This window comes from Papio anubis, chromosome 7, assembly GCF_008728515.1.
Source record: "Papio anubis isolate 15944 chromosome 7, Panubis1.0, whole genome shotgun sequence".
Lineage (NCBI taxonomy): Eukaryota > Metazoa > Chordata > Mammalia > Primates > Cercopithecidae > Papio > Papio anubis.
Genome location: NC_044982.1, coordinates 40817961 through 40831991, shown reverse-complemented (window position 1 = coordinate 40831991; position 14031 = coordinate 40817961). Strand labels below are relative to the sequence as shown.

The window sequence follows — 14031 nt, the reverse complement described above, 5'->3', positions numbered from 1 at the left end:
CTTAGAAGGAAAAAGTACAGAAGTGCTTTTTTGCTCTTTCTGTTGACCTCGTTTCCCTTGAACTTGGAATGAAATCAATGTGTTATCCAACCGGCAAGTTTGGGAGAAGGAACCAAACATGTGAGGAATAGCCCTTTCCGACTTTTCTCATGGTATGGCCCATACTCAAGGCACTTCTCTTCCACCATGTAATAGGCTTTGGTTGACAAACTATGCTTAGAACAGGATGGTAACTATTAGAAAGTCTACGAAGCCATAAATCCAGTTTCTGCAATTCATTGATATTGGTTATCAAGCTGATATTTTGATTGTCATTTTATTTCTCTCTCTGTTTTTCAGTTGGTTTCAAACTCTTAGGAAATGTAAGAGGAAAAGCAATTATTACCCTTTAAAACCTCAATAATAATCTCCCTTTTTAACAGAAGTCCAGTTTGGGCTTAGAGTTTTCCATAAGCAATGGTATTCATATAGAATTTCATAACATGGTTTTGTTTTCAGTGAATTTATATTTATGGTTAACATCTATAAAGGATGCCATTTAAGTTTTAAAAAATGAATTGGCTTTTAAAATGTTAAATAATACATATGGTACATGGATATAAAAATCATAAAGATGGTACACAAATGACTAAAATTTAGAAAATACTGAACAAGATTATTTCTAAGATTTCTTTTAGATTAAAATTCTTTTGCATGTATATTTGAATAGAATATAAAATGTTATATGAAAACCAAGTAAAAGAAGAGCTTTCTGACATAGCATGTACTATGTTATTTTCTTTCATTTTGAAATATGTTGTTATTGAGGAAGTTAAGCTTTTATTCTATGCCAGTTTTCTTCTGTAAGTGTAAATATCTTTTTCTTAGTAGTTTACTAGACAGTAGAGTGCATCTTTTTTATAACATATTTGTTCGTGATGATATCTTTTTTAATCCATCTATTTTTCTTTCGCTGAATGCAGTCTAGTGTGGATGAGAGTTTTGAACTGGAAATCTTGAGTAGTTATTACTTATAGGTGAAGAATTGCTGTATACGCTTCCTAGCACAGTGTTCAGCACATAATAGTTGTTTTAGCTTGTTTTGCATTGCTGTAAAGTAATACTAAAGGCTGAGTAATTTTTAACAAAAAAAGATTTATTTGGTTCATGGCTCTGCAGGCTGTGTAAGAAGCATGATGCCAGCATCTGCCTCTGGTGATGGCTTCTGAAAGCTTCCACTCATGGCAGACGGTGAAGGGGGCGGGGACAGGCATTGCATGGCAAGAGAGGAGGGAAGAGAGAGAAGGGTGAGGAAGATGCTGGGCTCTTTTTAACAATCAGTTCTGCTGAGAACTAATAGAGCAAGAACTCACTCATTACCTCTAGAACAGCACCAAGTCATTCATGAGGGATCTGCCCCTATAACCCAAACACCTCCCACCAGGACCAGGCCCCACGCCCCACCTCCAACACTGGGAATCTAATTTCTACATGAGATTAAGAGGGGGCAAATGTCCAAACTGTAACAGTAATGTTCACTAAATATTTAAACAAGTGAATGAATAAATGAATGAATAAAGAATAAAAAAATAACTGAGTTCTCTGTCTTGAATATGTGGGCAGTTTTTATTTCTTTCTGAAAGCTGTTAATGGAGCAATCTGTAAGGAAGCTGAGGCCTTGGGTTAATCAGAGGATAACACTTTCATATAAGTAAAATTTGGAGCTAGTTACACTGAACATTTAGAATAACCTTGTTAGGAAGAAGTTGGAAAAGGAAGGCAGTCCTACTAATTTTGCTTTTGCTTATAGGAAGCTGAATTTATGGTCATATATAAGAGACTAGGGTTTTCCTTCCTTTCTCTCTTTTTTATAACAAAATTCTTGCTCTTTCATTCTTCTTTTTCTTACATGCATGTACTATATTTCTGATCATCTTCACCTCAAGGAAAGCACCCCAGTTTTCCTTACCTTAGGGGAGACCATTATAGCTTAATTTAAAATGCAGCTAATTATTTACTCTTATACTCTTAATTATAGTTTCTTGTCTGATAAAGGTGCCCAACTCTCAACTGACACCCTAGATGAACTGCAGTACTGATGGTGAATTTTTTTTACTACCATTTATTCAGGCAACAAATGTCATGTTTCAAAGGTTTTGTTCTAAGAATCCTAAAATAAGTTTTACATATCAGAGGGAGAGAATATTAAGTAGAGGTTATTAGCCAAACTGACTTTCTAATAACCATGTAGTTGGCTTGATTGACTATATTTTATTCCCAGATCATTTCTTTTATTTTAAACATTTTGCATAGATACAGGAAAACAGAATTTGAAGACTGTGTTTTGTTCTGGTGAATACATTTCAAACATATTCTAGGTTTATTCTTTAAAAGTACGTTATTTCTTTAATGGTACAGTGATTTTTATTCTAATTCATTATAGTCAGAGACATCTAAACTGGAGTTATTTTGTATGTTCAGGTTAATATTTTTTGTTATCAAAAATTTAACTCAGTAGTACATTTTATGATAGCAAAATATTTCTGGTATCTTAGGGTCTTGTAGTTACTACTACGTGGTCTTTAATATGTAAAATAAACTATAGGGATGCTGGCTATCACATTTTGGGTTATACTTACTGGATTATAAAGGTGATAGAACATCAATAACATTAATTTATGGAAATTTAATTCTGAAAGTAATCATAATCTGCAAAAATTAGCATCTAGGCTCTGTTTGAACTTTAGAGTTCAAGGTAAAAAGCAATACACATTGTATTATCATATTTGCAAATACAGTTTTTTTGTTGTTGTGGTGCTGGTGGTGTTGGTGGTTTTGTTTTTGAGACGGAGTTTCGCTCTTACTGCCCAGTCTGGAGTGCAATGGCATGATCTCGGCTCACTGCAACCTCTGCCTCCCGGGTTCAAGCAATTCTCCTGCCTCAGTCTCCCGAGTAACTGGGATTACAGGCATGTGCCACCACGCCCAGCTGATTTTTGTATTTTTAGTAGAGGCGGAGTTTCTCCACATTGGTCAGGCTGATCTCAAACTTCTGACCTCAGGTGATCCTCCTGCCTCGGCCTCCCAAAGTGCTGGGATTACAGGCATGAGCCACTGCGCCTGGTGAAAATATAGGTGTTTTTTTTTTTTAATTTTTGAAAAAATTTTGTGGGTACATAGTAGGTATATATATGGGGTACATGAAATATTTTGATTCAGGCATATAATGCATAATAATCACATCAGGATAAATGGGGTATCCATCACCTCAAGCATTTATCCTTTATGTTACAAGCAATCCAATTATATACTTTTACTTGTTTTAAAATGTATAGTTAAATTGTCATTGACTCTAGTCACCCTGCTGTGCTGTGAAATGCTAGGTCTTATTTTTTCAACTTTTTGTACCCATTAACCATCCCACCTTACTCCCCACCTCCCACTACCTTTTCCAGTCTCTGGTCACTGTCATTCTACACTTATCTCCATGATTTCAATTGTTTTAATTTTTAGCTCCCACAAATAAGTGAGAACATGTCAAGTTTATCTTTCTGTGCCTGGCTTTTTTCATTTAACACAGTGACCTACAGTTTCATCCATGTTGTTGCAAATGACAGGATCTCATTCTTTTTTATGACTGAATAGTACTCCATTGTGTATATTTACCTTATTTTCTTTGTTTATTCATCTGGACACTTAGGTTGCTTTCAAACCTTGGCTATTGTGAACAGTGCTGCAGTAAACATGGGAGTTCAGGTATCTCTTTGATATACCCATTTCCTTTCTTTTGGATATATACCCAGCAGTGGGATTGCTGGCTCATGTGGTAGCTCAATTTTTAGCTTTTTGAGAAATGTCCAAACTGTTCTCCATAATGGTTGTACTAATTTACATTCCCACCAACAGTGTATGAGGGTTCCCTTTTCTGCACATACTTGCCAGCATTTGTTATTGCCTGAATTTTGCCATTTTTTCTGGGGTTAAATGATACCTCGTTGTAGTTTTTAAAATTTGCATTTCTCTGATGATCATTGATGCTGAGCACCTCTTCATATACCTGTTTGCCATTTGTATGTCTTCTTTTGAGAAATGTCTATTCAGATCTTTTGCCCATTTTTGATTGGATTATTAATTTTTTCCTGTAGAGTTGTTTGAGCTTCTTTTATATTCTCGTTATTCATCCCCTGTCACATGGGTAGTTTGCAAATATTTTCTCCCATTCTGTGGGTTGTCTCTTCATTTTGTTGATTGTTTTCTTTGCTGTGCAGACTTGAGTTGGTCCCATTTGTCCATTTTTGCTTTGTTGCCTGTGTTTATGGAGTATTATTCAAGAAATCTTTACCCACTCCAATATCCTGGAGAGCTTCCCCAATGTTTTATTTTAGTGGTTTCATAGTTTGAGGTCTTAGATTTAAGTCTTTAATCCATTTTGATTTGATTTGTGTATATGGTGAGAGATAGGGGCCTAGTTTCATTCCTGAGCATATGGATATCCAGTTTTCCCAGCATCATTTATTGAAGAGAGTTTCCTTTCCCCAATGTATGTTCTTGTGTTCTTGGCACCTTTGTTGAAAATGAGTCGTCAATGTCAGTGTCAATGTACAGATTTGTTTCTGGGTTCTCAATTTCATTCCATTGGTCTATGTGTCTGTTTCTATGCTAGTGCCATGCTGTTTTGGTTACTATAGCTCCATAGTATAATTTGAAGTCAGGTAATGTGATTCCTCTGGTTTTGTGCTTTCTGCTTAGGACAGCTTTGGTTATCCTGTGTCTTTTGTGGTTCCATGTAAGTGTTATTTATTTATTTATTTATTTATTCATTTATTTAGTAGCCACAGAGTCTCATTATCTTTGCAAGGTTAGTCTCAAACCCTTGGCCTCAAGCCATCCTCCTGGTTTGGTCTTCCAAAGTGTTAGGATTATAGGCGTAAGCCACCACATCCCCATTTAAGTTTTAGGATTTTTTTTTCTATTTGTGTGAAAAAGTCATTGGTATTTTCATAGGGATTGCATTGAATCTGTAGATTGCTTTGGATAGTATGGGCATTTTAAAAATATTGATTCTTCCCCGTCTCTACTAAAAAAAATACAAAAAACTAGCCGGGCGAGGTGGCAGGCGCCTGTAGTCCCAGCTACTCGGGAGGCTGAGCTAAGAGAATGGCATAAACCCGGGAGGCGGAGCTTGCAGTGAGCTGAGATCTGGCCACTGCACTCCAGCCTGGGCGACAGAGCTAGACTCCGTCTCAAAAAAATATATATATATATATTGATTCTTCCAGTCTGTTAACGTGGAATACCTTTCCATTTTTTGGTGTCCTCTCCAATTTCTTTCATCAGTGTTTTATAGTTTTCATTGTAGAGATCTTTCACATCTTTGGTTAAGTTAATTCCTAGGTATTTAACTTTATTTGTAACTATTACAAATTGGATTATGTTTTGGATTTCTTTTTCAGGTTGTTCACTGTTGACATATAGAAATGCTACTGGTTTTTATATGTTGATTTTGTATCCTGCAACTTTACTAAATTTTTTTTGGTAGAATCTTTAGGTTTTTCCAAAATGTGGTGTCATATCATGTGCAAACAATGAGAATTTGATTTCTTTCTTTTCATTTTGGACACCCTTTATTTCTTTCTCTTGTCTGATTGCTGTAGCTAGAATGTCCAGTGCTATATTGAATAACAGTGGTGACAGAGAGCATCTTTGTTGTGTTCCAGATCTTAGAGAAATGGTTTTCAGCTTTTCCCCCACTCAGTGTGATATTAGCTGTGGATCTATGTATATGGCTTTTATTATGTTGAGATACGTTGCTTTTATACTCAGTTTTTTAAGGGTTTTTATCATGAAGGGATGTTGAATTTTGTCAAATGCTTTTTCTGCATCAATTGAAATGATCACATGGCTTTTGTTCTTCATTCTGTTGATATGATGTGTCTCATTGATTGATTTGCATATGCCCAACCATCCTTGCATCTCTGGGATAAATCCCATTTGGTCATTAATGATTGTTTCAATTTCATTTATTTCTACTCTGATCTTTATTCTTCTCTTTTACTAATTTTGGGTTTGATTTGCTATAGTTTTCTGGTTAAGATGCATCATTAGGTGATTTATTTGAAGTTTTTCTGCTTTTTTGATGTAGACACTTACTGCCATAAAATTCTCTGTCAGTACTGCTTTCACTGTATCCCATAGGTCTTGATATGTTGTGTTTTCATGATCATTTGTTTCAAGAAATTTTTAAAATTTCCTTCTTAATTTCTTCATTGATCCACTGGTATTTAAGGAGCATATTGTTTAATTTCCATGTGTTTGTATAGTTTCCAAAATTTCTCTTGTTATTGATTTCTTGTTTTATTTCATTGTGATCTGAGAAGATACTTGAGGCTGGGTGCAGTGGCACATATCTGTGGTCCTGACTACTCAAGAGGCTGAGGTGGGAGGATCACTTGAGCCTGGGAGGCAGAGGCTGCAGTGAGCTGAGGTCACACCACTGTACTCCAGCCTGGGCAAGAGTGAGACCCTGTCTCAAAAAAAAAAAAAAACAACTTGATAGTATTTCAATTTTCTGAATGTTTTAAGACTTGTTTTGTGACCTAATTTATGGTCTGTCCTTGTCATACTATCTATGTGCCGAGGAGAAGAATGTGTATTCTGCAGCCATTGGATGAAATGTTCTATAAGTATTTATTAGGTCCATTTGGTTTGTGGTACAGATTAAGTCTGATGTTTCTTTGTGGATTTTCTGTCTGTCCAGTTCTGAAAGTGGGATGTTGAAATCTCCAGCTATTACTGTATTGGGGTCTACCTCTCTCGTTAGCTGTAATAATATTTGCTTTATGTATCTGGGTGCTCCAATGTTGAGTACATATATATTTACAATTATATCCTCTTGATGAATTGATGCCTTTATCATTATATAATGACCTTCTTTGTCCCTTTTTGTAGTTTTTTTCTTGAAATCTATTTTATCTGTTATATTTATAGCCACTCCTGCTCTTTTTTGGTTTTCATTGGCGTGAAATATCTTTTTCCATCCCTTTATTTTTAGTCCACGTGTCTTTATAGGTGAAGTATGTTTCTTGTAGGTAACAGGTCATTGAATTTTGTGTTTCTTATCTATTCAGCCACTCTATGTCTTTTGATTAGAGAATTCAGCTTGTTTACATTCAGTGTTATTATTAATAAGTAAGGTCTTACTCCTGCCATTTTGTTACTTGTTTTCCGGTTGTTTTGTGGTCTTCTCTTCCTTCTTTCCTTCCTTTCTATTTTCCTTTTAGTGAAGGTGATTTTCTCTGGTGGTATGTTTTAATTTCTTGCTTTTTATTTTTTGTGTATTCATTGTATGTTTTTTTATTTAAGGTTATGAGGCTTGCAAATAACTTATAGCTCGTTATTTTAAACTGATGACAGTTTGGCACTGATTGGGTAAACAAACATGCAATCGAAAAGAAGTCTAACAAATACTCTGTACTTTGTCCCCCCAACTTTTTACCTTTCTGTTATTTCTATTTATATCTTACGGTACCAAGTATGTCTTGAAAAGTTGCTGTAGTTATTTTTGATTAGTTCATCTTTTAGTCTTTTACTTAAGATATCAATAGGTTACATATCACAATTACAGTGTTGTAATATTATGTGGTTTTTTTTGTGTACTTAGTATTACCAGTGAGTTTTGTACCTTCAGATCATTTTTTAGTTGCCCAATAACATCTTTTTTCTTTAAAATTGAAGTATTCCCTTTAGCATTTCTTGTAGAACAGGTCTGATGTTGATGAAATGTCTCATTTTTTTGTTTGTCTGGGAAAGTCTTTATTTCTTCTTAAAGCTTGAAGGATATTTTCACTGGATATACTATTCTAGGGTAAAATTTTTCCCTCAGTAGTTTATGTCATACCACTCTCTTCTGGCCTGTAATGTTTCCACTAAAAAGTCTGCCGTCAGACATATTGGAGCTCCATGGTATGTTATTTATTTATTTATTTATTTTGCTGCTTTTAGGATCCTTTCATCATCCTTGACCTTTGGAAGTTTGGTTATTAAATGCCTTGAATGGTAGTCTTCTTTGGATTAACTCTGGTTGATGTATAACTTTCTTGTACTTGAATATTGATATCTTTATCTAGAATTGGGATGTTCTCTGTTATTATCCCTTTGAATAAACGTTCTGTTCCTATCTCTCTCTGCCTCCTCCTTAAGGCCAATAACTGTTAGATTTGCCCTTTTGAAACTATTATTTAGATCTTATAGGCATGCTTCATTGTTTTTCATTCTTTTTTCTTTTGTCTCTGTTGACAGTGTATTTTCAAATAGGCTGTCTTTAAGCTTACCAATTCTTTCTTCTGCTTGTTGACTTTTATTAAGAGCCTCAGTATGTCAGTTGCATTTTTCAACTCCAGAATTTCTGCTTGATTCCTTTTAATTGTTTCATCCTCTTTGTTAACTTTATCTGATAGGATTCTGAATTCCTTCTTTGTGTTATCTTGAACTTCTTTGTATTTCCTCAAAATAGCTCTCTTGAATTCTCTGTCTGAAAGGTCACATACCTCTCTGTCTCCTCAGGATTTCTAGTCCCTGGTCCCTTATTTAGTTTGTTTCTTAAGGTCATGTTTTCCTGGATGGTCCTGATGCTTGTGGATGTTCATTGGTGTCTGGGCATTGAAGGTATTTATTGTAGTCTTCACAATCTGGCCTTTTTTGTACCTGTCTTGGGAAGGCTTTCCAGGTATTTGAAGGGAATTGGGTGTTGTGATCCGATTTTGGTCATTGTAGCCATATCTACATTTGGGGGCACTCCAAGCCCAGTAATGCTGTGGTTCTTACAGACTTGCAGAGGTACTACCTTGGTGGTCTTAGATAAGGTCTAGAAGAATTCTCTGGATTACCAGGCAGAGACTCTTATTCTCTTACCTTACGTTGTCCCAGACAAATGGAGTCTCTGATTCTGTGCTCTAAGCCTCTTGTAGCTGGGGGAGTGGTGACACAAGCACTTTTGTGGCTGTCATCACTGGAACTGCACTAGGTCAGACCTGAAACCAGCGTAGCACTGGATCTCACCCAAGGCCCAGTGTAACCACTACCTGGCTACCTCCTGTGTTGGCCCAAAGTTCTAGGGCTCTACAATGAGCAGGTGGCAAAGCCAGTTAGGCTTTTATCCATCGCTTTAGGACAGCGAGTTCCCCTGGGCCCCTGGCAGGTCCAGAGATGACATCTGGGAACCAGCATCTGGAGTTGGTAACCTTAGAACCCTACCTGGTCCTCTGTTCTCCTGCAGCTGAGCTGGCACCCAAACCACAAGACAAAGTGCTTCCCACTTTTCACTCCTCTTTTCATAGGCAAAAGAGTCTCTCCCTGTGGCCACTGCAGGCCCACAGGGATTATTGCCAGGCTATTGCTCATGTTCACTTAAGGCCCAAGGGCTCTTCAGTCAGCTTGTGGTGAATGCTGCCAGGCCTGGGACTTGCCCTTCAGGGCATTAGGCTCCCCTCTGGCCCAGGCACGTCCAGGAATGCCCTACAAGAGCCAAGGCCTGGAATCAGGGACCCCCAAGAGCCCACTTGGTGCTCTGTTCCATTGTGGCTGAACTGGTATCCAAGTTGCAAGATAAAGTCCTCTACTCTTCCCTCTCCACTGCTCAAGTAGAAGGAAGGAGTCTCTTTTGGAGCTGTGAACTGTGCTGTCTTAGATTAGGGAAAGGGTGGCATAAGCACTGCCTTGGCCACCTCAGCTGGTGTCTCACTAGGTTACATGCCCCGTAGGTCTAATGGCTTTCGAGCCCAGCCCAGCACTAAAACTTGCCTAGAAATTGCAGTTCCTGTGTCCTAGACTGCTTTTCAAGTTTATTTAGGGCCCCAGGACACTTTAGCCTATAGTGGTGAGGCTTGTTGAAACACAGGCTCCAACCGCTGGGATGGACATTTCTCCTCTGGCGAGGGTACATCTAAATTCTCCGTCCATGGGCATTGGCTGAGTTCTTTGCTAATGGCCTGGGTGTTGCTTGCCAGTTGGCCTGGTGTTGCTTTCTGCTGTGACATGGCAACACTGAGTTCCAGTGCAAAGTCCCACAATCACTGCACTCTCCCTCCCCCAAGCACACAGATTCTTTGCACCACATGGCCACTGCATGGGGGTGGGGAAGGGGTGGCATAGACAATCCAAAACTGTCTTTCCTACTCTCTTCAGTGCTTCTTTCAGCAATACGAAGTTAAAACCAGGTACTGTGATCACTCACCTGATTTTTGGTTCTTGTGAAGGTGCTTTTTTGTGTAGATAGTTGTTAAATTTGGTGTTCTGTGGTGGGGGCAGCGATTGGTTGAGGCTTCTATTCAGCCATCTTGCTTCATCTCCCTCCAATAGATTTAAAAAAAAAAAAAAAAAAGACTTTAGGATTATCTAATTTTTTTCTTTAAAAGATATAGATGATTGGGTTTTAATTATAATCTTCAGGTGTTTCCAGAGTCATTGTGTTCTGTCATGAAAGTAATGCAAGAGCAATTTGCTGTAATGAAAAGCTAGAAGCTTTGAGAACACTTTATTTTCTAATTCCAAAACAATAATAAAAAACAGAACTTTGCTAGCTGGCTGTGTCTACTGTTATTCTTTGATGAGATAACTTTGAGTTCTAGATACCTTGAGGTGTTGATATGATAGCATGTTATGATAGAAATTTTTAGAAAAGACCAGAGACTTGAGCGGTAGACTAATCTGCATGTGAAATTCACCTCCGTCACTTTTGCTCTGGTATTTTGAGCAAGTTATTTAACTTCTTTTGTAAAGTGAAGATTATACTTCTTTAGAGTTGCTATGAGGATGAAAGCACTCAGAATAAGTTCTTGTTGAATGGTAGATGTATAAGAAATACCATGTAGTAACAATTATATGTTTTGATATTGTCAGGTGAAGTGAAGGACAAAAATGTTCAAGTGGTCGAGCTTCCTATTGTAGACAGTCTTCATCCCCGTCCTCCATATTTACCCTTGGCTGTACCAGAAGACCTCGCAGATCGACTTATACGAGTGCATGGTGACCCTGCAGTGTGGTGGGTGTCTCAGTTTGTCAAATACTTGATCCGCCCACAGCCTTGGCTAGAAAAAGAAATAGAAGAAGCCACCAAGAAGCTTGGCTTCAAACATCCAGTTATTGGGTAAGAATCTGATTTTTTCTTCAAACTGTGATACGTAGTAGTTAGGGTTATGTATCTTTACAACATATTGTGAATTTTACAATATATGGTTCAATTTTTATAGTCCCACCAAAGAACAGAGGTTCTAGAGCTATCCTAAGGGCACATGGAGACTATTCTTTTTGTTTGTTTGTTTACTTAGAATAGCTGAGAAAGTTTCTTGGTAGTGCTCTATTACTGTCTCCAGTGCTCTTCTTCCTTTGCTTCTTTCTCCTCTTATCACAGCTCTCTTTTGGCTTTTGTTGTTGTTATTTTTGAGATAGGGTCTCACTCTTGTCACCCAGGCTGAAGTGTAGTGGCTCACTGCAGCCTTGACCACCCTGGGCTCCAGTGATCCTCCTACCTCAGCCTCCCAAGTATAATAGCTGGTTCTGCAGGCATGTACCACCATGTCCAGCTTCTTTTTATTTTTATTTTCATATTTCCCACCCCACATCTTTCCTTGTGTCTTAGTCTTCGTATGTAGAGAAGTTATTGACCCCATTGTAAGTGTTAGACCTAAAGAAGGTACATCTGAAGTCAGAATATCAAATCGTATTTCTTCTCATGTAACTTTTGATTGAAATTCAGTGGAATCATTTGTTCTGCCCACTTCATCTCTGTAGAGCACACTGAACAATTCCAGTTTCCCCAGAGAAAGGGTGATTATGAAGGATGTGGGAAGGAAAAGATGATAGAATAGATGTCCATATGATTTTATCCACATCTGGGTTATAGTCTGGAATGCAAAGCAAAGAATAGCCATGAAGATGGCAGAGTAACTCTAGTGAAATCAAACCTTCACTCCAGATTCATAATAAAAAACTGGCCTTAGGCTTGGCCTAAGGCATACCCATATACTGTGACCTAAAGGCATGTAAATCTACCTTTTTCTACATATGAATAGTGATTTAGTAATTTGTGGGGTGGGGAAGGCAAGATTTCAGGAGGATCTTTTAATTTATGAAAATAAAGTGTTATTTTTATTTCTATTAATATTACTTTGGGGCCATGCATAGTGGCTCATGCCTATAATCACAACACTTTGGGAGGCTGAGGCAGGTGGATCACTTGAGCCCAGAAGTTTGAGAAAACTCAACCTAGGCAACATGGTTGAAACCCCATCAATATCAAAAAAAAAAAAAAAAAAAAGCAAAAATTAGTCAGGCATGGTGGCACATGCCTGTAGTCCCAGCTGTTCAGGAGGCTGAGGTGGGAGGATCACTTGAGCCTGGGAGACAGAGATTGGAGTAAGCCGTAATCACGCTACTGCTGAAAATGTTCTGAAAATGTGTGCCACAGAGCAAGACCTTGTCTTTAAAAAAAAAAAAAAGTGACTTTGGAAACACTAAGATGGGAGGAGAGAGAATACTGTGGGAGTCAGTGCCTTATTCAGTACAGGGCAGTGTGAATCTGTTTCCCCAATTTTACAGTTTTGGGACTTTTCTTAAATATGACAGATGAAATCAGTATCTGCACTCATTTGATATGGTGAAAAACAGAGAAAGGAAATTCATTATGCCCACAACAGAAGGGCTGGAATCGGCTTCATTTACTTAAAATATTAAAAGGTTTGCCGGTCTTAACGGTGCTATAAAAGTTCATCCAGGTCAGTGTTTTCCTGGGACAACTTTAAGTTCTACAAGCTGGCGGTTATGGTGACTCTACAGGGTAAAATAAAGAGGAAAACCCTTGGCATCAGAACTTTACAAATAATATCTCTAATGTTCTTTAGTAACAGCTGTGAATCCTGGTATCATCCTGGTAACAAAAATCTTAAGTTATATTCAGTTTTTTTCCAGACAGCTGGTTGCTGCCTAGTATGAAATGCAACTCTGGAATCTCCCATTTATTCCTAAGATATGAATTATTTTCTCTATAAGAAATCATTCTTCAAAGGCTTTACTTACTTTCTAATTCCACTTGTATTATTTAGCCTGCAAATATATTTAGAATATGTATTTTTGAGTTTTTAAAATACTATGTGTTTTACTTTTTCTAATGGTTAAAATGAAAGAAAAATCTGTTAAAAATGCATATAATGCCACCATAAGTAGGGGTATAAATTAAGTACCCTGAAAGCACCCAGTGTCAGTACATTACCAGCAGAATCTGAATTTCTCCCCCAGAGTCCACGTCAGACGCACGGACAAAGTGGGAACAGAAGCTGCCTTCCATCCCATTGAAGAGTACATGGTGCATGTTGAAGAACATTTTCAGCTTCTTGCACGCAGAATGCAAGTGGACAAAAAAAGAGTGTATTTGGCCACAGATGACCCTTCTTTATTAAAGGAGGCAAAAACAAAGTAAGTTAGACCAACTGGTGATTCTAGAGTGGGGCTGTCTCTTTCAGTTTAAAAGAATTCTTACTTCCCATGACTTGTAATTTTTGTATATTATTATTGCTAATTATTAGGGTTTTAAAAATTCAAGTGACTATATACTTGTATAACTGTCAGTCTAATCAAAGCATTTTTATTAGCCATATCCAATAATGCCTTATTAGAAGTCTAAAATGAACTGGACCACTGACTTATGTATTGTCACCAGCAATAATCATTATCATCATTAAAAGTATCACCCTACTTCTTGGTACTAAAATCTTCATTAGTCTGTTGGAGCTATCATAACAAATAACATAGACTGAGTGGCTTAAATTACAGAAATTTATTTCTCCCTGTTCTGGGGCTGGGAGGTTCAAGATCAAGATGCTGGCAAGGTAGATTTCATTTTCTCTTGGCTTGTAAGCAGCCACTATTTCAGTCTGTGCTCTGTGACCAGGAGAGGAAGTGTTCTGATGTCTCTACGTATAAGGACACTAATCTCATGAGGGCCCCACTCTCATGACCTCATCTAAGCCTAATTATTTCTCAATGGTCCTATTTCCAAAC

At 37.5% G+C, this 14031-nt stretch overlaps 1 protein-coding gene across 10 annotated transcripts in view; it reads left to right on the top strand.

Moving 5' to 3' along the window:
• FUT8 (fucosyltransferase 8) overlaps positions 1 to 14031 on the top strand; it is a 344473-nt gene that overhangs the window by 313167 nt on the left and 17275 nt on the right. For all 10 annotated transcript variants that reach the window (XM_009211741.3, XM_017961257.2, XM_021941313.2 and 7 more), the window contains 2 exons: positions 10876 to 11122; positions 13270 to 13446. In XM_009211741.3, coding sequence (XP_009210005.3) covers positions 10876 to 11122; positions 13270 to 13446 — 424 coding nt within the window. The remainder of the gene's footprint in view (positions 1 to 10875; positions 11123 to 13269; positions 13447 to 14031) is intronic.